This window comes from Hyperoodon ampullatus (genome assembly GCF_949752795.1).
Source record: "Hyperoodon ampullatus genome assembly, chromosome: 8".
Lineage (NCBI taxonomy): Eukaryota > Metazoa > Chordata > Mammalia > Artiodactyla > Ziphiidae > Hyperoodon > Hyperoodon ampullatus.
Window position 1 is genome coordinate 89474385 of NC_136921.1, and position 24353 is coordinate 89498737.

At 39.8% G+C, this 24353-nt stretch overlaps 1 protein-coding gene across 1 annotated transcript in view; it reads right to left on the reverse strand.

The window, feature by feature from the left end:
• The window catches only part of CHN1 (chimerin 1), a gene marked incomplete at both ends in the record, with an annotated part of 196456 nt that overhangs the window by 1821 nt on the left and 170282 nt on the right, over positions 1 to 24353 (reverse strand). The window contains 4 exons of the mRNA XM_079710705.1: positions 6349 to 6486; positions 9327 to 9404; positions 10126 to 10299; positions 19789 to 19873. Coding sequence (XP_079566831.1) covers positions 6349 to 6486; positions 9327 to 9404; positions 10126 to 10299; positions 19789 to 19873 — 475 coding nt within the window. The remainder of the gene's footprint in view (positions 1 to 6348; positions 6487 to 9326; positions 9405 to 10125; positions 10300 to 19788; positions 19874 to 24353) is intronic.

The following is a 24353-nucleotide window of genomic DNA, read 5'->3' on the forward strand; positions in this document are numbered from 1 at the left end:
CCAGCTCCTTGCCCACAGCTTTGGAAAGTATTTTTAAGGTTCAAGTCTCAGATTTCCAAAAGTTTAGTGTCAATGTGGCAATATCATTTACTTGGACTTTTGGGGAGAGCACCCAGTGTTTTCACTTGAGGGTCCTAAAGTCTGATAAATATGAAAATTGGATATTGGATATATAGGATGTAACTATAAAAAATTCAGACACATAAACGTATGCAAGGATAAAAACTTATATATTCAAATAAGGTCATCTTAGAACATTACAGACATATTGAAACAATGTTGCACTGTTCAAAATATTTTGAAAATCTCCTTTCAGCAATGGTATACAAGCGATGCCAGCCCAGTGCCCACTGCAACCCCTGCCAAAGTTTTATTAATTGATATTCATGCTTTTTTCTTTGTAGACCAAGAAATGTATCATCCAATATTTACTTCCTTTATTCATTAGACTTAGTTTTAAATTATTTTGTTATATAAAAAAGTCAATTCTACTCTCAAAGCACAATTCTTCTACTTAAGATATTCAGAAGAATGCAGTACAGACTTTGAAGGCAATTCCAAACGTTCTGAGTGACAACAGGATCCCTGAAAAATGTGACTCTTACAAAGGTGTAAACTTTGAGGGGAACAATCTTCATTTGGATATTTTAGTTCTGTTTTGGCCAAAAACCCACATTCCTTTGAGGTCACAGACTGCGTTTAATTCATCAACCACTTCCATATTCAGAAACAATAGACATCTTCAGAATTTCATGCTCTCAAAAAGAGGACCATAGCACATTCCTGCTTCTATCCAAACGTCAAGAAGATGGGGTGCCTTTAAACGCTGGGCTTCAGGGCAATTGCCTTTAAGTGTTGGTTAGCAGCCTTGAAATGCTAGAAGGCCATATCTGACCAGAATACAACATTTTAGACACAAGACCAAGAATCCTACTCTTTCTAATTTATAAAACAAACCAACTCAATGGCAATGTATTGGAGTCAGGTAAAAACTGATACAAGATGAAAGTGAAAAGTTCCTAGCATTGGCAGAGCAGATGTGATAAATTTCAGAATGTGAACAGTGACTGAAGCTTTTTAATTCAAAGAAACTTTGGCCATTTTACAGTTTCTGCCCAAAGCTTCCCCAGAGTTCTTGGTTCATTTCTTAGCAATAAAGAATGTATTATTTGCCTTTTGCTATGATAAATAATGCATAGTCTTTGAACCATGGGGCATTAAGGTTCAAAGTGCCAATTCATAACAGCAATAACATCTCAGATACTGAAATCCAATCATTTTATTTCTAGAACAAACAGAAGAGAATTCCATTTACTATAGAAAACTACTATTTAGTTTTTACTTAGCTATAGTTTTTATGATTGGACTAATTAATTTGAAACCATAGTATTCTGGAAATTGAAAAAAGAGTAACTTAGTTTCCTTTTCACTTCTATAGTTAATCTTTATAAGGAGACTCTTGAGATAGTGTGAAATTAAGGACAGTGTAGGTGGCCTAGCAAAGAAACAAAATTCCCTGTTCACAGAGAGCTTACTTTCTACTGGAGGCAATAGACAATAAATATTCTATCTTACAGTTTATACTAGATTAGAATGAGCGCTATGCAGAAAACAGCAGGATAAGAAACACTGGGAGGGCTGCGAGGGTGCAATATTACATGGGATGATCAGGATAGGCCTTAATGAGAAAGAAAGTCTCGTGTACAGACTTTGAGGGAGGGAGGGAATGAAACCCATGGAGATCTGGGTGAAGATGGTTCCAGGCAGAGGGACATCGGTGCCATGGTTCTGAGGGGAGAATGTGCCTGTAATGTCTGAGGAGAAGCGAGGAGGCAAGTGTGGCTGCAGGAGGCTGAGCAGAGAGGAGCAGACGGGGGTGAGGTCAGAGAGGTAACAGGGCAGTTTATCACGGCAGGTGCTGCGGGCGAGTCTAAGAACACGGCACTTACGGAGAGAAATGGGAAGGTTCTGCATGAGGGAGGGTCAGGATCTGACATACACTTTTCACAGTATTGCTCCTCTGGCTGCCACGTGGGAAACAGGCTATGGAAGGGCAAGAGTGAAAACAGAAAGACCACTCTGGTCATGATTACAAAAATCCAGGTGAGGAATGACACTTGTCTAGACCAGGTGGTGGCAGTGAAGGTGGTAAGAAGTTGCTGGATTCTGGGAATATATATATATATATATATTTTTTTTTTTTTTTGCGGAACACTGGCCTCTCACTGTTGTGGCCTCTCCCGTTGCGGAGCACAGGCTCCGGACGCGTAGGCCCAGTGGCCACGGCTCACGGGCCCAGCCGCTCCGTGGCATATGGGATCTTCCCGGACCGGGGCACGAACCCGCGTCCCCTGCATTGGCAGGTGGACTCTCAACCACTGTGCCACCAGGGAAACCCTCTGGGTTTATTTTGAGGGTAGAGTCCAGAGGGTTTCTTGATGAGGGCTGTATGAAAAAGAATAATCAAGAATAAGCCAAGGTTTGGGCTTAGGCAATTGGAAGGATGGAGCCTCAATCCACTGAGATGGGGAAGATCACGGATGGAGGAGGTCTCGGGGGAAGGTCAAGAGTTCTGTTTGAGATGTCCTTCAGGCGTCCAAGTGAACGTACTGACTGTGGATTGATCTGGGGTTTAGGGAGAGGTCCGGACTGGAGATATAAATTTGGGAACATATGACAAAATGCATTTGAATATATGGATGTTAAATTGACAAAAATTCTTCCCTGGAATTCACTTCTCTTTTTTCCCCACTTAGAAGAGTCTTGCCCATGATCAATTCTTCAGAGAACACAAATCTTTAGCCTTAAGAAAACCACAGCATAATTTAAGAGCGAGACAGACACAGTGGAATGTACTCTGAGATGAATGGCCACCATCAGTTGTTCAAGTATACGAAAGGCTTGCATGTGGGAGAGGGTGACACTGGCACCACCGCCAATGGGAGGGAGGTAAAAGCAGGCAGATTTCCCTGCGCATCTGTCAGTGGACATCTGTCCACCAGCGGACGGGCCGCCTAGAGAAGCAGTGATCTTGCAGTTACAGGGTATTTAAAAAAGAATGTGTTGTAGAAGAAAGTCCAGTTATGTGACCCCTTAGAGTATCTAAAAACTCTAAGATTCTATGGTTCTTAATATAAAATTATGTTTACTCAACAAATATTTTGAGTACCTATTACGTGACTGGGCACTGCGGGAAAGCAAACAGGAGAGGACCCCTGCCTCTGAGGAAGTTACAGTCTACTAGGGAAGACCAGACATGACTATAACTTCGGCAGGAAGGAACAGGCTGTGAAAGAAGCCCAGCCAAGCACAATGGGAATCCAGGGGAGAAAGGCGGCCTACGGCTGCGAGGTGCAGGGAAGGTCTGGAGGATTGGGGGATGTGGACATTGTCAGGGCAGGAAATGAGCACTCTGAACCTGCGTCAGATCTAGTTACAAGCTCTTTGAAAGAATGTATTGTCTAATTCTTTACAGAGAAACTAAAATACAAGAAGAATAAAACTTAGGCAAGCAAAAGGGGTGAATCAGTGGCAGAGCTGAGGGGAAACTCGGCAAGCTACCAGGCTTCTCTTCAGGACATTTTAAGTTGCTGAGGACAAAGAACTCTGGGTTTTCTCTCTGAGTTGATCTGACTCGCTCAAGGTTACACACTGACTGAGTCATGTAGCTTTTCTAAGATCTTCTGGGAAGAGCTCTTACACTCCTTGGCCAGAGGAAGGTTTCTCCATTCAGCCTGACCAGGAGCTCAACTGTGGCAGTGCTGTTTCCACGGTGGTTGGGAAGCCTCCGTGCATGCTGGGTTATTGAGCACGGCCTGTGAGAAGCATCTGTCTTCTGGGCCTTTGTATTGTAGGGCACCAATTTCTTCACTGGGGAGAGGGAATGAGGAGGAAGTGCTGGGTAGACTAAGGCTTCTAGGTGGTTCATAAGTGAGTTTCCAGGGGATCACGAAGCTCTTCAAGATTTTGGTTGGGATGCCCTGGCCTCCTCCACCCTTGAATCCTTTTCTTCATTTCCTGCCACCACTCCCTTCCAGCTTTTACCCAGCAGTTTCTCCAAGGAAGGCTGCAAGAGCAGAGCTCAAACAGCTTTTGCAGGAGAAAGCTTTAACACAAACTCTGATTTTTTTGTTGGCAAGGGCTGCTAATAAATGCCAGAGACCTGAGACCTGAAAAACAGGGCCCCAGTTGTTTTAGTGGCTGAGATACAAAAAAGTTCTGAGATACAAAAAGCTCATCGGGAGGGGTGAGCTAGCCCTGTCCTTTGTTTGGAAAGGGTTCCGCCCCTCCCCTCCTATCTTCCTCCTCCGTTTAAGCCTTTTGTACCCTGTTCCATCAGGCGAGCCAGGCTGTGTGTAGAGTGGAGACAGCACGGCTTTGACAGATGTGGGTTTGAATGCCAGGGCCACCTCCTCTCACCATGTGACCCTGGACAATTTACTTATACCTGTAACATCTCATTTCTTCTAAAACAACATCATGGGTGTAAAGTGCCTAGCACCATTCCTGACACCTGGTATATGCTCTATAAATCTTAGCTTCACTCATCTTCCTTATCTGCTTATACAGATAAGAGGATGGCTATATCTGTGCATCTAAAGAATAAAACAGACTCTACTACTAGGAAAGACATGTTACAAGGACACAATGTTCCACAAAATTTTTGATATCAGTATCAAACACATACAGTAAACGTTTATATTGTGTGTAACTATTATGCCAGGGTTTTTGATGTCACACATCAAAACAGTTTTATATTAGAAGGAAATGGAATTTCTACCTTGATTTAGGAAAGTTTCTTTCTTACGATGTGCTTTCAAGAGCTCTCTGAGGGGTGACATAAGGGGGCTGGCTGATTTCACACCGGAGGGCTGTTTCAGACACAAACCCAAGAACAGTGACAAATGCTTTGGAAGAATAATAAAGAGGGGAGATTGTCCTCAGCAACTCAGGTGGGTGTGGGGCAAGAAGGTGAGGTAGTTGGGGGGTGTGGGGCAAAAGGCCTTAAAATCCATAAGGAGTGCTTAGATTCTTCTTCTAAGTAGATAAAGGGGTTGTGTAGCGTTCATACCCGGGGTTTGAATCCTGGCTCTGTCCTGTGCTAATCGGATGCCCTTGGGGTAGCCACAGAGCTGAGTTTCAGTTTTACTTGCAAGCAACAGGGGGCAGGAACACCATCCAGTGGAGCCCCCAGAGTTGTGCCGGGGGTCAGAGCAAACCGAGGTCTGAGGAGCCCTTCGCGATACAGGTGTATGTCAAGTGCCTTCCAGGTTAGTGGCGATCTGACTTATCTCTCTGGGGAGGAAACCTCTGCCCCAACAAAGAAGAACCTGTAAGCTCCCTCAGACCATTTTCATGATCTGCCCTGAATCCCCCATTCCCATGGAAGAGATCTAGAGTCTTTTCAGGCTTCTAACATGAAAGTTTGTAAAAACCAGTGTAATTCTCACAGCTGTTCTCTACATGAGAGCTTGAGCTGACCCGCGAGAAATCAGGGCTCCATGGAACTAACCACAGAAATTCTCAACACAAGCTCTGAAGGGGAAACTGAAAGTTAGAACAAAGAAAGTTTGTACTTGTGAAATTTCAAAATCAGAAAGCAAATCAGTGTTACTAAGGAAGTGATGTTATTATTTAAAGATTAACACGGCATATGGTTTTTAAGAGAGAAAAGTAAATGACAGAAATAGCCTATCTTTTCTAAAAAATGGTAATGCCAACACTTAAAATCTGTAAAGAATTCCCTTCTTTAAAAAAAAAGTGTAAATTACAGGTATAATTTTTGCACCATAAATAAAATTTGGCAAATGAGCCTTTGCTTTTTCTCATTTTCATCTTAACTAAAACTTAAAAAATAACTTTTTGATCTAAAATAGTGCTCCTTAAAGTATAATCTGTGAACCCGTGCCAGTTTGCAAACTGCTTATTAATGGCCTGTCACAGGATAAGGACAGAAACTGAGAGTAAGAATTTATATATTTTATAGCATTCTGACAGAGTAATCTTCACGCTTGCTGAATCTAATAACAAATAGTTGGTCTTGTTTTTTCAATTTTATTTTTCTAGTTATTTTTATCTTATTTTACAAAAGTACTGGTCCGTATCTAGGAGAACTGGTATAAGCCTTACTTTGGAAAATACATTGCAAAGATGCTTCTGATGGTAGAAGTCATAAACAACCTATGTTAGAGAAGAGTTCAGAATTCTTGTGAGTGTATTAGCCATGGAGAGAGGCCAGGGAGAAATACTTCATAAAATGCATTCAAGATACTCAGCAGAAAAAACAGGAGATGTGATTACCAAGAAGAGGCGATTTGTCAGGTTACAAATGCACGCCATCATACTTACTGGCAGACTCTATAAACTTAGGGTAGGCATCGTATGTGATGAGTGGAATTGGTAAATCTCTGAAGTACAGTTTCAGTGCACCGGTGATAATGTTGATATCTTCATACATGTTCACAGAAATATCTGCTTTCTCACCATCTTTGAAGGATGTTAAAAGAAACAAGTAAATATCTGGATTCATAGCACTTTTAACAAATAACATTTTTGTATACTGTTTTTAAAGATGAGCAATGCTTCAGTTTTTAACATCAAATTCACTGTGCTGAAATATATATATATTTTTTTCTGTGAAAGAATATTTTTTTGAATTTTATATTCTGAAGTTACTTATTTTTCCATGTTTAATGATGGAGGGGAAAAGTAGGGGATGACTGAGGTTAACAGAAATATTTTTAAATTTCATGAGTACTTGAGAAATCCTAGGGGAATAATGTGGGGTTACTTTATTTTCCTTTTTGAAATAAACACAGAGAATGTGAAAAATAACAACTGAGGTCCTCCCAACTTACAAACGACCCAGCACAAGAGGCCACCTTTGATTCACCCCAGGTTCCCACACCTAACATTAGATCTTGCCTGAGCCCTGGGGGTAGGAGAGGTAGTGAGAAGTGAAAAAGCAAAACAAAACTTTAGAGTGTTGAGATAACAAGAGAAAAAATTATAAAATAGAGGAAATTTTAGAGTTGCTGGGCCTTATGACTCTCAAGCAAAGCTGGCCTTCTTTCAGGGCAGCCCCTTCTGCCCTCCCCCTGCACTTAGTACTTTGTTAAAACAGCTGAATTTTCATCTACTAAAGACTTAATTAGTGTCTACTCTGAGCTAGATCTTATACTAGATTTCTTTTATTCCATTTAGCTTATGAAAGATTTTTAATGATTAAAAAGCAGCCTCTTACATTTGGTAGTGTATATATGTCCATGCCACTCTCTCACTTTGTCCCAGCTTACCCTTCCCCCTCCCCGTGTCCTCAAGTCCATTCTCTACATCTGAGTCTTTATTCCTCTCCTGCCCCTAGGTCCTTCAGAAACTTTTTTTTTTTTTTTTAAGATTCCATATATATGTGTTAGCATACAGTATTTGTTTTTCTCTTTCTGACTTACTTCACACTGTATGACAGTATCTGGGTCCATCCACCTCACTACAAATAACTCAATTTCATTTCTTTTTATGGCTGAGTAATATTCCACTGTATATATGTGCCATATCTTCTTTATCCATTTATCTGTCGATGGACACTTAGGTTGCTTCCATGTCCTGGCTATTGTAAACAGAGCTGCAATGACATTGTGGTGCATGACTCTTTTTCTTTCTTTCTTTTTTTTTTTTGTGGTATGCGGGCCTCTCACTGTTGTGGCCTCTCCCGTTGCGGAGCACAGGCTCCGGACGCGCAGGCTCAGCGGCCATGGCTCACGGGCCCAGCCGCTCGGCAGCATGTGGGATCTTCCCAGACCGGGGCACGAACCCGTGTCCCCTGCATCGGGAGGCGGACTCTCAACCACTGCGCCACCAGGGAAGCCCGCATGACTCTTTTTGAATTATGGTTTTCTCAGGGTCTATGCCCAGAAGTGGGATTACTGGGTCGTATGGTAGTTCTATTTTTAGTTTTTTAAGGAACCTCCATACTGTTCTCCATAGTGGCTGTATCAATATACACTACCAAATGTAAAATAAATAGCTAGTGGGAAGCAGATGCACAGCACAGGGAGATCAGCTTGGTGCTTTGGGTCCATCTAGAGGGATGGGATAGGGAGGGTGGGAGGGAGACGCAAGAGGGAGGGGAGGGCTTCCCTGGTGGCTCAGTGGTTGAGGGTCTGCCTGCCGATGCAGGGGACATGGGTTCGTGCCCCGGTCCAGGAAGATCCCACATGCCGCGGAGCGGCTGGGCCCGTGAGCCATGACCGCTGAGCCTGCACATCCGGAGCCTGTGCTCCGCAACGGGACGGGCCACAACAGTGAGAGGCCCGCATACCGCAAAAAAAAAAAAAAAAAAAGAGGGAGGGTATATGGGGATATATGTATATGTATAGCTGATTCACTTTGTTATACAGGTTGCTACCTTTCAGAGAAAAAGAAATGCCTAACATTCAATCTGGCGTAGATTCAGGGTTGTTCCTGATGCCATTACTTCATGTCATTTTCTTCAATCTTATCAAATATGTGGGCTGACCTAGATTTCCTCCTACTGGGTTGGTAGTAATATCTCATTTATTTTGTCTTCTGTCTCTGTTGGCTGTAAGAGGTCTGTGATGGGAGGGGAGTGTAATGGAACTAGAAATATGTGCTTGCAAAGGAAAGAGGCTCTTTACGATCACAACTCCTATTCTGTTTCACTTCCTGTATTCAAGTTTACAGTTCCTTGGTACCACCTATTCCAGTGCTCAAAACAAAGACAAATTGGAGAACCATGGCAAGAAACCTTAATTTAAACGTTAGTTAAAAGAAAAGAAGTCCCATTGAGCTTTTCTTTGGCTGGGTCCTTTCTCCCACAGTGGGAGGTCTGATGCCAGAAGGTCCCCAGTTCCTCTCAGATTCCTGCCCTGACATGAGCTCAAACTTTCATAATGAGATGCTGGGGAGGCATGCATGGCAGGCAGAGTTAGGTGGGCCACCGCAAACCTGGAAATTCTGAGATCTGCAATGACTTAGATTCCCTCCCCTACCATCCACCTCCACTGTTTTCTCCATGGTTCTTGGTAAATTTAACTGCTATGTATACATTTTGGTGAACGTGGACCAGGCTTGGATACTCAAATGTTGGTAATACAGTTAAATTTTATGCTTATTTCTCACCCTGAAATTTAACAGTTTAATACTTACAACTAATACAAAAAATAATAAAAATTATAAGCTAAGTTTTTTCATTTGGCATAATGATCATTAATGATTTAGAAAAATAATGGAAAGAATAACATAAGAAATTGTGCCTTTTTTGGCAGAGAATTATTGTCCTAAGTTAATGAACCTGCTGGAAAACACACCTCTGTCAAAAGCCATCTTGACATCTTCAATTAGGTCACTAAATCCTGAGACTCGATACAGTCCTTCAGAATTAAGACCTGTAGAAATAAAGCAGGGAAGCTAATTAGTTTCTTTGGAATTATGCCTTTTCTTCAAATTTTAACTTCTCATACTTTAGGCTGGGGAAGTAATGTGTCAGGAAGAATGATGAAATATACATGTTTAGAAACCTCTTCACACTTTTCTCCCAAGATAAAACCATTTCACTCACAGTTCTTTAATTCTGACCTACTGTCACTTGAATATCTGTAATTTGGCTCATCATTTTGTCTAACTAGATCAAATACCTTAGGTCTTAAGGGAAATTATTTCATCACCCCCCTTACACCATAAATTCTTTTACATAACGGAAGACTAAGATAAACTATATTAATAGGCATATAGCAGTTTTTCCCAAGTGGCAAAGAATAATTAGGGTGCATGCAGTTCTGGTTTTTGGTTTTTTGGCCTAGGATAGTTTTAAACAGAGCATTTATACCTTTGCTTTTTGGACCTAAGAAAAAATATAAAAACTGACAAATGAATTGGTACCTACATATCAACTTTTACAGACAGGAAGCATCAACCATAAATATATTTTAAGCATATTTCTTATAACTGGTTAAATGTACCTTGGAATCATGCTGGTTAATTACCTGTTAACTGATTTCAGACTTTCAGATCATTTGTTATCTGAAATCATTCCCCCTAAACTGGCAGAAGAAAACCTGGCTGTGCAGTGAGTTACGACTGCTCTGAACCTTGCTGGAAACGCCTCACCTCGAGATTCAATCTCCCTGATGCACATGTCCACCACCATGGGCCGCTTGGTGATGTGGGCTTTCACGAGTGTTGTCAGGTCACAACTGTACACCTTCTTGACATGCTTCAAGTCTGGCTTACAGTCATTTGGGACCATCTTGGAACACTGCTTATGAACATTCAAACCACAGTCTAAAGAATAAAGAAAGGAAAAATTCATTATTATTTTCAGAATGTTGAGCATTCTGGAGTGTTTATTTTGGCAAGACACTCCAACTTGAATTAGGTTTAAAAGGGGACTAGCTTCCAGCCTGCAGAGTGGGGGAAACATTCTTCTCATTCTTTAGGAAAATTCTGATTTTAAGTTAGAAGACTAGAATTCTCGCTCATGTTCTGTCATTTACTTGCTGTATGATCTCAGGAGAATACCAACCCAGGTCAAACAAAATCAGTAAGTGTTCAATTAAATGTCTACAAAATGTAATATTACAACAACTAGCCAACTAAAAATTTAAAGTTCCGTTTCTTTAAAGTTATATAAAAAATTATATTCAATGTGGATATAACTGCATTTTAATAAATCTGATATGAGGTGGAATTGAACCTCCAAAAGTAAGAGTATCCCAGGGCCCTCTTAAATTGATGCTGCTCGTATTTGTATCTACTCCTAACTCTTTATATATATGTATAAGATAATGAATATAGAATACATCTAGTAGCTAAAAATAGCCACAGTTATTATTTGTTACTACTATTATCAACAGCTTACTAATGCGAAGCACTATTCCAAGTGCTTTACATTATTTACAGAAAACTCTATAAACCAGGTACTTTTATTCTTCTCTTTCATAAACCTGATGAAACCAAGCATGTACGTGTTCAGTAACTTACCCATGGCATTTAGTACATTTGAGCTGAAATTCAAGCCTACAAAGATTGTATAGTCCACGATTTTAACACCTATACCATATTGCCTCTACTGAAGTTGTTCCTTTGCTTTGTCATTTTATTGGGTTATAGCTTCTAAGATGCCAGAACCCAAATATTTTCTAGTTAATATTTTGAGGTATTTTATTTTCAACAAGAAGAGCACAATGGCATTTTAGAAGAAATAGAGAGGAATACAAATCTTTTGCTAACTTGGACCTAAAAGACATGGACCATACCTGAATAATTTAACTAAAAATAAATGTCACCTTTATGTTTGTTTAAAATATTAACCATTTGTTTTTAAGTTCATGAAAACTTGTTGCTGACCTCTCATAAATCCAGTCCAACTGAGGTACACACAATTTATAGCCAGGTCTTAATGGATTTGAAAACCATACAGTCCCACAACCACTGTCTGTGGTCCTTGGGCAAGCTTCAGTTTTGCTTGCTGTTTGGGCAGAAATGGGAGCATAACATTTACCTCACAGAATTGTTATGAGAATTAATAAGCCAATGCATTCAAGGTGATTTGCATATTATAAAATGTTAGACAAATACTGATGATCATTATCATTATTATGACTTTTGGTAAAGCTGAAATCTAGTTATATATATGGCAGTAACAGTTAACAAAGACAAGGAAAATTAGCCAAAACTTATAAATAGAATTGTTCTTTTATTAAATGTGTAGATATTATCAACTTGAAAAAAGAACTTAAGGCTTGTGGTGACTCTAAGGGAAGAAGTCATGTGTACTGAGCACCTCCCATGTGCAAAAACAGGCTAGGTGTAGAGGGAAGCTGAGTCTTTGAACACGTGTGTGTAAGTGAACAGATGAACGTGTGTGTAAGTGAACAGCACTGGTGATGGCACAGCCCATGCTAATAGTGTCCAAACATCATCATCACTAAAGAAGAACAGGTGCTTCTTTGAATATGTGAAGGCTGCCAGGGCAAGGAGCTCGATCTGTACCATCTGAAGAAATGACCCAACACTGTTCTGTGTAGTTAAATAATGTCCAAATGAATACATAACCCGAACCCCAAATTCCTCTTTATTCTATATTAGATATAAATAAGATTTCTGATTCAATCATAAGGCAACTCAATGGCAATGGCCACTTAAAGGACCTCATTTCCCCTGAAATTTTAATGTTTTGTATAACTTCCGTAATTTAGAGTTAGATCTAGAATCTATTAGCTGTGTGATTTTGAGGGGGTTACTTAAACTTTCTGTGCCTCAGTTATATAAAATGGGAATAATAATAGTATTTATCCATTAATATTAGATTATTAGGTTCTATTATTATGTTAATGTGAGGCTTCAATGTTAATACACATAAAATGCTTACACATAGTAAATTATAATTGTTTACCATGACTCTGTTATTATTTAGAAGAGTGAAACATTTTGAGAGGCCTTTCCTAGGTAGTGCCCCAGGGTTCACTGTAAGGCATTGTCATAATCAGCTTAAGGTCAGGAGCTAAGCTGACTTCTAGGCCAATTCTGTGTTCGTCAGATGTGAATGCCAGGTCCTGAAAAGGACTTGGATGCTGGGGTTATAGCTGCTTCCTCATCTACACTGTTCTTTATACACTTCATTTACATAAACGTACCTCCAAATAGGTACATCATTTTTCTCTGACTGCTTTCACCAAATCTGGGGAGTCTTCAGCCACCAGTGTTTCAAATATCTTCCACCCTCTCACTCTTTATCCTCTCCTGGGACTCCAACAACACAAATGCTAAATCTTCTGTTACTGTTCTACAGGTCTCTGAAGCTCAGTTCACTTTTAAAAATCTATTTTTGCTCTCATTTGAATTGGATAATATCTACTGATATATCTTCAGCTTCACAGATTCCTTCCTCTGACATATCGTGTCTACCATTGAGCCCATCCCGTGGGTTTATTTGTTAATAAAATTTTCAGTTCTAAAATTTACATTTAGTTCTTTCTTATATCTTTATTTCTTTTCTGATATTTCCTATTTTTTTTTCATTTGTTTCAAGAGTGTTTCTAATTGCTTCTTGGAACGTTTTTATGATAGCTGCTTTCCTTGTCTGATAATTCCAACATCTCTGTCATCTCAATATTGGCGACTGTTGATTGTCTTTTTTCATCTGAGTTGAGATTTTCCTGGTACTTGGTATGAAATGTAATTTTGAACTGCATCCTGGATATTTTGAGTGTTATAAGACTCTGGTTCCTACTGAAATTTTCAATTTTAGCAGGTAGTTAACCTGTTTAGATTTAGAATGCACATCCTGGCACACTTTCATAGGCTGTGTTTCAAATGTCAAACTAGTTTACAAAGCCTTTGGAATGCTATTGCAGTGCCATTTTGCCTACCAAACTTGTATGTTACTCAAATGGCAGGACCCTACCCTACATTCTGGGGAGGGAAGAGGGCCATGTCCTAGTTATTATTGCAGGGTAGGGATGGAAGTCAGGGTTTGCCCACAAACCTGGTCGGGGAGGAGTGCTGTGCTGCATGGAACTGCAGGGTGGGCACGGAAGAGAGTTCCGATCATGGTCTCAGCTGCCTCATTACTGCAGGTCAGGGATGAAGACAGGGCTCTGCCCGTAGACTTGGGCTGAGTGGGTGCTGCTTCTACTATAGGTGGGGGGATGAAAGTCAGGGTTCCACCCACAGTCTCAGCCAAGGAGGGGTTCCACTTTCTTCCTGCAAGATGGTGATGGAAGACAGGGCTCTGCTCACAGACTCACAGGAGAGAAGTGCAACCTTGTTACTGCAGAGTGGGATGGAAAATAGGGTTCTACCCACAGACTTCTGCTGCAGCATCCAGCAGAAGTCCGTGGGTAGGGGTAGCGATGTGGCTTTATCATGGTGTTCACCTGGAGAATGGTAGATACGGCTAAAAGACTTCTGTCTGGCTTGGGTGCCCTTTTCCCAGGGCTTTGGCTAGGAAGAGCCAGCTTTTCTTGGGATTTGTCTGTGCCTATTGGCATTTATGGGTTGTGGGTGTCTTTAATGCTCAGGCTGGGACACACAGGAGTTTCAAAAAAACCCCAAATCCAAAATACCACCAGGCAACTCGCTTCTGGGCTCCTTGAGTCCTGAGGTCCCTACTCAGCCTTCCTTCTTTTACCCAACTTTCAGTCTTTTGATAATTGATGTATATATTCTGTCCAGGGTCTTTTGTTATCATTATTGTGAGGAATAAAACATATTTATTCAACTCGTCTAGAACTGGAAGAACTCTTACATAATATTTTAAAAGTATAAAAGTCAGCAGAGCTTCATTATCTAAAAATAATGTTGATGTGGCTCATACTTTGTGTACATAGAAGTCACAGATCCAGCTGGAGATGGCTGTTAGTAACAACCTACCCGTGTCTTCTTTTCACAAAGACAATGAAGCTCAGAGAGGCTAAATGACTTGTTCAAGTTGCTCAGCCAGAAACTGGTAGAACTGAGATTTAAACCTTGGCTTCCTAATTCCCAGCCTGTGCTCTTCCCACTGAGGGATATATATACCACTTTTCACCAGCAGTACACGATGTACGCTGAGTTACTGTTTTCAGGGTTGAAGATGAATTTGCTATTTTCAACCTCTTATTCAATAATGTATGTTGTACCTATTATTTGTTGTATATACTTGAGTTTAAAAGGCTCTGCTATATTTTACTGTTACAGAAATCTATATGTGATTTGGCAAGGACTTTTAAAAAGCAGTGATAAAACCTACGCATTATATTCTTGTTTTGTCACGTTCTTTCCTAAGTAAGTGGAAATCCACTAGAAGGTAAAACAGTAAAATTTGGATGCATCCACAGAATATCAAAACATCTGAATGGCACTAATGGTCTGATACTAATATTAACGTTTTTCCTTTGAATGTTTGCAGTTATCTCCCATTTTACACATCAGCAAATGCCTAATTTATTTGTGACTCAGTGAAAACTGGATAAAGAGATGACTGAGCTCAGATTTAGGTATTTAACAAGAAGAGAAATGTTTCCTAAACTGATATTCTTTCTTACATTTGGATAAGATTAAACTATGGGACAATATATTATGCTCAATTTTAGAAATAAATTTCAAAGGCCAAATTTTTTGGCAGGATTGGATATGAAGTCCTTCAAAAGACCAAAGGATAGGGTAAAGTCATTAAAATGAAGTATCATTATACCCTTAAGTTCACAGTGCAATATACCAGCTCTGCGCTTGCTCTGAAAATTGCTGCTTCAGGGACTAGCAATATATCAATATTTCAGGTTGCCATTAAGACTTTATTTGGTTTTCATACTTATTTATTAAAGTCATATAACTCCTATATAGTTCAATTTCTCCCAGGGAAGCTCTACAGTATAAGTGGAAAAAAAAGTCCATAAAAGATTATTTCATTTGTTGCATCTCTTGGTTTGGTAGGTTATTTTTATATTACAATTAAATCACATTGCCCCCTCCCAATTCTTCAAGTTAATAAGCACAGAATAAACACATGAAAGGAAGAATGAGAAGTTCAAATCATATTTCATTCTGTCCTTATTAATCAAGTATTTCTATTAGAATACTAACTTGAGGTTACTTTCGGATTTTCTGGGCTTGATTTCTCTAAAAAACATGCATGCTTTATATCTAAAAAGCACAGAAACCTATTTTTTGAAATAAATAGCTGATATTATTTATATTCTATTGATAGGATTAAGGGATAATGTTAATGTGTGTTTTGAAAGGAAAGGTAATCATTCATTCTTTTCTATGAGTGTTCCTATTTTAAATTCACTGCAAATAGAAGTTTTATTTTAAAACATGTCTCTTAGCTGTCCCTACCTCCACCTCCACGCCCACCCAGGAAAAGTGGGACTAGCCCATTTCTAACATGCATCAGAAGTCATTATTTTAACAAGCAAAATTAAGAAGAATACTTTGTTCTTTGGGATATTTATGAAAACATTGCTTTCAATTAAAAGGAGCTACATGAAAGTCGTAAGCAAGTCTAACCAATTTCTTATTGGGTTACAAGGGCAAACATAACTTTTTAGGTACAATAAAGCAGTAATTAAAATAGAAGAAATTACTTCCCCTTCTCCAACCTAAAAGTTAAGTGCTTGTATACGCAAAGCAATAAATACATTTTATTATTAGGAAAAAAACTGCTGCCATTTCCTTTTGGGGGCCAGCAGCAATGATAATGATACACTGGAAAAATGAAGTCACTTTCATAAATAACCAACACTAAGTTGATGTGTCTGATTTACAATTATTATCCGGCTTAACTTCTTAGAGTATTTTGGGAAGGCTAAAATGAAAACAATTCAGGAATGCTGGTGGAATAATGGTCTTTTTCATGAGAGAAATGTTTGGTGATCTTATAATAGATTACTTTAACCTATAAGCTTAAATTTCATAAAGAAAGGAAAAATGGTCTGGGAAAATTATTCCATCTGAACAACAATGATCCTTTGCACTTAACTTTTGAAGTCCACTTACTTTGATCGTAAATATTTTAGTAGGAGGAGCACCACTCCCAAGCTGCAGTTAGATGGTCTCTTGCAACATCATTTTACCCACTTTAAAGAAGCCTAAAGTAAGGGAGACTGTGGTAGGTGAGACGTTTAACGCCGACTGTGGAACCTCATGTTGTGGAGTTTTGGAAAGATCATGTCTGCAATGACTGCATCCCCCTGCTGCTCCCTCAGTTGTCCTTGTCAGCTGTGGGTGTTGAGCAAGCCTAGAGCTTCCAGTACTGAAGGGACAGCTTGCTTGCTATTAGCTGGATTCAGTCTGATTCCTTCAGCTATTCTGCCACCAGCCTGGTGACTGGAACACCACCCAACACTTTGCATAATGTTAAAAAAAAAAAAAGTGGGTGGTGGTGGGATACAAAACTGCTGCTTTTGGCAAACATTCCTTTAAAAATTCCTGACAACCTCTCTTCTGCCTTGGTGGGTTTTGAAAAAAGAAACCAGAACAAAGCAAGCTGTCTTAGTGATCAAAAGCAGATAAATACATCTCTTTTCTGACAGGCAGTATTACTTCCATTTTTCTTTGGAAGTAAAAGCTTTAATGCTTAGTGGCTAATGTATTAGTCTCCTGTTGCCGCTGTAACAAATAACCATAAACTCAGTGGTTTAAAACAATATGAGTGTATCATCTAACAGTTCTGGAGGTCAGAAGCCCAAAATCAGTTTCACTGGACTGAAATCAAGGCCTTAGCAAGCCTAAGACCTCCTTCCGGAGGTTCCAGGGGAGAATCTGTTTCTTGCCTTGCCTTTTCCAGCTTCCAGAGGCTGCCTGCATTCATCGGCTCATGGCCCCCTTCCCCCATCTTCAAAGCTAGCAGCATAGCATCTTTGCTCTTTTCTGACCTCTGCTTCTGTTCTTATACCTTTTATCTGACTCAGCCTCTTTTGCCTCCCGCTTACAGGGACGCTTTGATTGTGATTACACTGGGCCCCTCTGACAGTCCACAGTAATCTCCCCATCTCGACTTCATTAACTTAATCACAGAGTCTCCTTTGCCATGAGAGGAAACAGTCACAGGTTCTAGGCATTAGGAAGTAGACATCTCTGGGGAGCCAACGTTCACCCTACCACAGTTAGTTCTCTCTCTCTTGAAGTTCTTAATTCTTTGCATTCTGTTTTATATAAAGTAGATGGCTCAAAGGTCAGGATGAGCCGCTTCCGATGAAAGAATCCCACCGTCAATCTAAATGTAATTAGTTGTCATAGAAAACAGAAGTAATTCAAATCCCAACCTTCCATATTTTAAAAAAATGGGTTGAATTCTTCTTATATTGCTCAGTAATAGGGTTCCAATCACACAGAATATAATGCTTTTGAAGACAAGATATAACATAAAATGAAAAGGCTTTTCTTTACATGGTTGACCTTTACTCACAATAAAAAGTGGAGGCTATCAAGTGGGTGGCTATGGGATGGGGTGAATCATTTTCTTTCTTCTTTTCCTTCACATTATTACTATCATAAACATTCCAAAACATTTCTTCTAAACATGATTTGGGGTTGTAGCGTATGGCCAAAGATTATTCACATGTGCTGTGCTAATTCTCTGCTAATAGCTGACTCAGAATTTCCATGTAGATGGCCTTCACTCTTGCAAAATGTAAATGATAAACATCATCACTCTAGTAAAAGAAAAGCTTTTGAATTAGTGACAGTCTTAAAATGTGTAAGAAACGGTTGCAGTCTCAGCTGGTCAAGGCTATGTCATAAAGGCAAACCAGGCTTCTTAAGACAACCATTCTTCGAGCAGGTGATTTGTGCTTTGGAAAGGGTACTCCATTTGCCTTTGAAACACCACAACGACGTGGATGTTCTTACTACACGACTATGTTCCGTTCAAAGGCTTAACCACAACCTTCCTAGTGATGGGTCCTCATCCTGACTCTGGGTAACCACCAGCCAGAAGGATAATGTTGTCCTCATTTATTCTCTGGGCAGAGAACTGCAAATGGGGCTGTCAGCCTTCTAGGATGTTGGAGGAATTAGACTGGCTCTGAGCTGAGGCTCTCCTTGACGGACACCTCTGCACAGTTCAAAGTCAAGACGTGAGGAATTCATCCCCCTCCTCCTGGCAGCGAGGTCCCTGAATGGATCTGGCTAGTGATACATGCCTGGAACCTTATCATGCCTTAGTGGTGCTAAGGGAGTTATAACCGAAGGAAGGGTGACTTGGAACGTGCACATGCAATGCATACCACACCTTGCTATTCAAAGAAAAAGCAATTTAGAAATAAGAAAAATCAAACCCCAGAAGTTTCTGCGCATCATGGACAACAAAAATATTCCATTAGGAATCATGCCACAAAATAAATGTGGATTTTTACAGTGCTAAATTTGACAGAATTACTTCAGTTACCATTTTGAAATACTTTACTCTTCACATACATTTTTAGAGTTAAGCTTCAGGCAAAAGACATGTAAGAAGGTATTTTTTAGTTTTACAATTTAAATAGCAGAAAGAAACTTCTATGACCTAACATTACACATCTGAAATTTAAATAATTATTTTTAAGCCTATACCAGAATTTAGAGCAGTTTGAATAAATGGCCAGTAGTCAGTATAGTTGTTCTATACAAATGAATTTCACATTATGTGAATAACTACTTATTTCATAAAGCATTTCAATAAATCCCTGAGTTGGTTATTTCTTTATGTGGAAACCTTCAAGTTTCTAAATTTAAATCTAAAATACTATGGTCATATTTTATAAAGAAGATAGGGCATATTCAAGATTTTAAAATGTCACAAACAAAACATTAGTGACTAAGTGGTTTTTCAGAATTTGGTAATCATCTTTTGAGATAAATTCACAGATTTTTAAAGCTTCAATTTGATTTCACAAAATTTAGTAAGGACAATTCAGCTTAACAAGTTATCTTTAAAATTCAGTTTCTAAGGCAACAATCATAGGTCCCTGTACACTGCTTTAAAAAAATCATTCTTATAAATTTAGTTGCTGCAACATCAAAGGCAAGACAAATATAACTGCCTTACTTTTGTTTCCTTTTATCAGACTTTCTGAACAAGACAACTTCTCTCTTTTTAATGGACCAGACTTCTGCCCATTAAGTACAAGAAGGTGAAGGGCAGATAAAATATCAAGTCAGATTGGCTGCCTGAGAATCCAGCCTGTTGCATGTTAAGAGCAAATGGGGGTCCAGCCCATTATATGTGCAGAATAGCAAAGCTCCTCATGAGTTACTCCTTATAGCTTCATAACTTACACAATCAGGCGAAAAGGGAAGAGCTCTTACCTGCACATCTCACTCCCTGAGCAATGAGTCCCCACATGAAGTTGGCACAGTATTCACACCAGTGCGGCCCCCTGAATGTGTGGACCTGAAAAAGAGTAGTGAAAAAGTGGCCCGAGGGGAGATTACAGATGAGGAGATTATTTCCCTTCCAGGCAGTCATACACAAGCCATAGTCAGTATCAAGAGGCACAATATGGTTACAGTTAGAAAAACCCTGGTTGAGTGGAACTGCCAAGCAGTTACAATTTCCTTCAGAGCTTGATTTCCTCTTTGTTTTAGAAATGGTGATAAATCAAACCAATATTCTGCTATTTACTTTTGAAAACAATTTCTACAGTGGAATTTTCCAACTGGTCCCCTCCAGCTGGAAGCAGTCTCATCTGTGCGCTATACAAGTATGGGCATATTCTGAGCGCTACGGCGTGAAGGGGGGTAAGGAGTGATGGAGACAGAATCTGTCTGTAAGGATTTTGTCAGATGATCCATCTCCTGTCCTCTGTGACCACAGTTAGGGCCACGGGTGGTGAAGGTGGTATTTAGTGGCTGGTTACAACAGAATCATCAAAAAGGGCTAATATCTGTTCAGAACCATTTGATACTATGTTAGCAAAAGAAAATGAATATATTTTAGAAACTGCAGAAGCTACAGTTGATCAGAAACCCTGTTTGAATACAGTAATTATTCAGTCATCTTTCCAGCTCATAAAGGTTTTACTGCATTTGATTCTTTTATCCCTAAGAAAGGAACCTCCAAAGAAGAAGGATTCAAATGCCAAGATACCTATAGACTTTATGGATAGGAAAGAGAAGCCATTCTAGCTTAACCTAAATGAAAAAATATTGGTAGAATAGAGAAGCCATAAATCCAAACCCCAAACATTAAAGAATGAAAGAAAAAATATCTTGAATATTATCAGTAACACTTTAAGACTTCTGAGCAAATACTGGCTAAAAATGTACTCAAGAAATAAGTCAAAAGAAAAGGGACAGGGAACAAGGAAGTTACTGATCTGTATCAAACTGCATTTACTTGAGATCATTTCTTACGTATATATGATTTCCTCCAGCAGAAAACAGTAATACAAGAGAGTGAAAATCACAAAGTGTGACGATTTGATTTCAACATAAATATCTGCCCAAACAGCTAGGGCAAATAATGAAATTCACAGCTAAGACTGTCAGTTTTACTACTGCTCTATTTATATAAGTGAGTTTTTGTTGGCTGGTTGGTTATCTGTTTTATGCACAGCAGTGTGTGTATGTTACTCCCAGCCGCCTGATTTATCCCTCCCCCGTTCCCCTTTCCTCTTTGGTAAACATTCTGTTTTGGAAATAAGTTCATCTGTGTCTTTTCCTTCCTTTTAGATTCCACATATAAACGATATCATATGGTATTTGTGTTTCTCTGTCCGGCTTACTTCACTCAGTATGATAATCTCTAGGTTCATCCATGTTACTGCAAGTGGCATTATTTCATTCTTCTTTATGGCTGAGTAGTATTCCGTCGTGTGTGTGTGTGTGTGTGTGTGTGTATGTATGTGTATGTCTTCTTTATCCATTCATCTGCTGATGGACATTTAGGTTGCTTCCATGTTTTGGCTATTGTAAATAGTGCTGCAGTGAACTTTGGGGTCCTTGTATCTTTCCGAATCATGGTTTTCTTCAGATATATGCCAAGGAGTGGGATTGCTGGATCATATGGTAGCTCTATTTTTAGACTTTTAGGGAACCACCATACTGTTCTCTATAGTGGCTGCACCAATTTACACTCCCACCAACAGTATAGGAGGGTTCCCTTTTCTCCACACCCTCTCCAGCATTTATTGTTTGCGGACTTTTGAAAGATGCCCATTCTGACCGGTGTGAGGTGATACCTCACTGTAGTTTTGATTTGCATTTCTCTAATAATTAGCAATGTTGAGCATCTTTTCATATGCCTTTTGGCTATCTGTCTGTCTTCTTTGGAGAAATGTCTATTTAGGTCTTCTGCCCATTTTCTGATTGGACAGTTTGTTTGATATTGAGCTATACGAGCTGTTTGTATATTTTGTCGGTCACATAGTTGGCAAATATTTTCTCCCATTCTGTAGGTTGTCTTTTCATTTTGTTTATGGTTTCCTTTGCTGTGCAAAAACTTTTAAGTTTAATTAGGTCTTATTTGTATAATAGTAAGTGATTTTTAATAAATAAATAAACAAACAAACTTACTTCAAACTTAAGAGGCTACTGAACATAAGACTTACCCTGAATGTAAGATACATATATTCCATTTAGAAAAACCATGCCAATTAATTTATGACACGCCACTGATTATAAGCTTAATCCCAATTTCAGAGATGTTAAAATGAAAAAAAAAAAGCATATAGTAGAATCAATGAAATATGGTATATCAGAATTCGAAATACTACTACTGGCCAAAATATCCATATATGGTAGCAGTGAATAACCCAGGGTTCATTCCAAGCAGGTATGTGCTTGTGACTCTGATCACTGCCAAGTAAGCTCAAGTACAAAATGTTGTGTTGATTTTGAAAAGGCGGCCATAATCCCTTCTATGTCTTTTATGGAAAAGGGTCAGGAATGCAGATACAGTTGCTTCTGGATTGTTAATGATGTTCACAGCCTGTAAATTGAAAGCATTTCCTGGAGTTCCTGAAGCCGAGCTCAAGATCAACTTTCAGATAGTCTGTGATGTCTTTATTTTCTTCTGTGTTCCTCTGAGTGAATAAAACTGGATAAAGTATGTAATCTTGCTTTTAATCTGAGGCGAATGAGTGAAACAGATAGCACTGACTCATATTTTAAAAGTTATATAATCATGAAATAGCTAGAGAATTGTGAAGTTATTTTTTAGGGGAAGTCTCAGGATAATCCAGTTTTACTTAACTTGGTAAGGTTAATTAATAAACTGGATAAGAAGTGTGGAGGAAGTCCGGTTTTGTACCTGCCAGTTACTCATGATAAAGGGTGTTAAAGTTCTACTGGTATGTAAACCACTGAAACAGAGAAGGGCTCTTGGCAAACACAACTTGGCAAACACAACTGGGTATTGAGATGTTGTGATAGAACCAATTCCCTTCCTCACCTTCACAAAGCAGTAATGAATGTGGCCTTTTGAAAACCTTGGGGCATTTCTTCATATTATATATGCTGAAGGAAGGGTTTCACTGTATGAGCGGTCCAATGTTCTCTAATCAGAGGATCACACATGTATCTCAGAAAGTAATCTTCAGGAAATTGTTCTTTATACATTTCCTTCTTGGACAGGTTTTTATAAAGGCATCTTGCCACTTGGGGCTGGTTTTAGTGGTGGTGGTGTTTTTACTTTCGTTTTTTTTTTTTTTTTTTTTTTGCAGTACGTGGGCCTCTCACTGTTGTGGCCTCTCCCATTGTGGAGCACAGGCTCCAGACGCGCAGGCCCAGCGGCCATGGCTCACGGGTCCAGCCGCTCCACGACATGTGGGATCTTCCCGGACCGGGGCACGAACCCATGTCCCCTGCATCGGCAGGCGGACTCTCAACCACTGCGCCACCAGGGAAGCCCTACTTTCGTTTTTTTAAACTGTTTGTAAGGCAGGTTATGTAGCTCTCCAGGAAATGGTTCTAGAAGTAAGCCTTGAAGCACTGGAAGCTTACTAAACTTGTATTTGTATAACAGGATTTAACTGGATTCCCTTTTGAATTTTTGTATCAATTTTTTTTTTTTTTTTTTTTTTTTTGCGGTACGCGGGCCTCTCACTGTTGTGGCCTCTCCCGTTGCGGAGCACAGGCTCCGGACGTGTAGGCCCAGCAGCCATGGCCCACGGGCCCAGCCGCTCCGCGGCACGTGGGATCCTCCCGGACCGGGGCACGAACCCGTGTCCCCTGCATCGGCAGGCGGACTCTCAACCACTGCGCCACCAGGGAAGCCCTAAAATTTGTTATTTCTTAAATTTTGTTTTGTGACTTTCATGACACTGGATTGTATTTGTAAAAATGGAGTATTGTAGTCTTTTTATCTTTTTTATTCCCCTAGAGGTCATCAAAACAAATAGACGTCACTCATTAATTATTTTTATTCATTCATAAACAGTTATTAGGTGATGACATATACAAAGATTAAACCAAATATTGGCTCAAGGAATTCACCATAGGTTTCTCCTGTTAAATATAATGTGAAAAGCCTCTTCTGAAAGTGTCTGCAAAGCGTGAGGGTAGCTGGGGTGGGCACTGCTCAGGTATTATGTGTGAGCTGCGGTTTCCGGGATGAGCAGGGTCAGCCAGGTGAGCAGATCAGGCCTGAATGGGGGTAGGCGTGTTGGAGCGGGGTGCATTAGGTGACCCTAATGACCGGCGTGGCAGGAGTTGAGAGGCAGACGGGGCCTCTTCCACACCTACAAATGTATACTGTGTTCAGTCAGCAATGCAGAGCCACTGAAGACTTTTAAGGAAAGTGACACAGTCGAGGGGACAAGGCTGGAGGAAGACAGACAAGGGTGCTACAGCAGTAGTCCAGGTAACAGATGACACGGATCTGAACTCAGACAGTACTGATGGAGAACATGGGGCAGAATCAACAGCGCTTG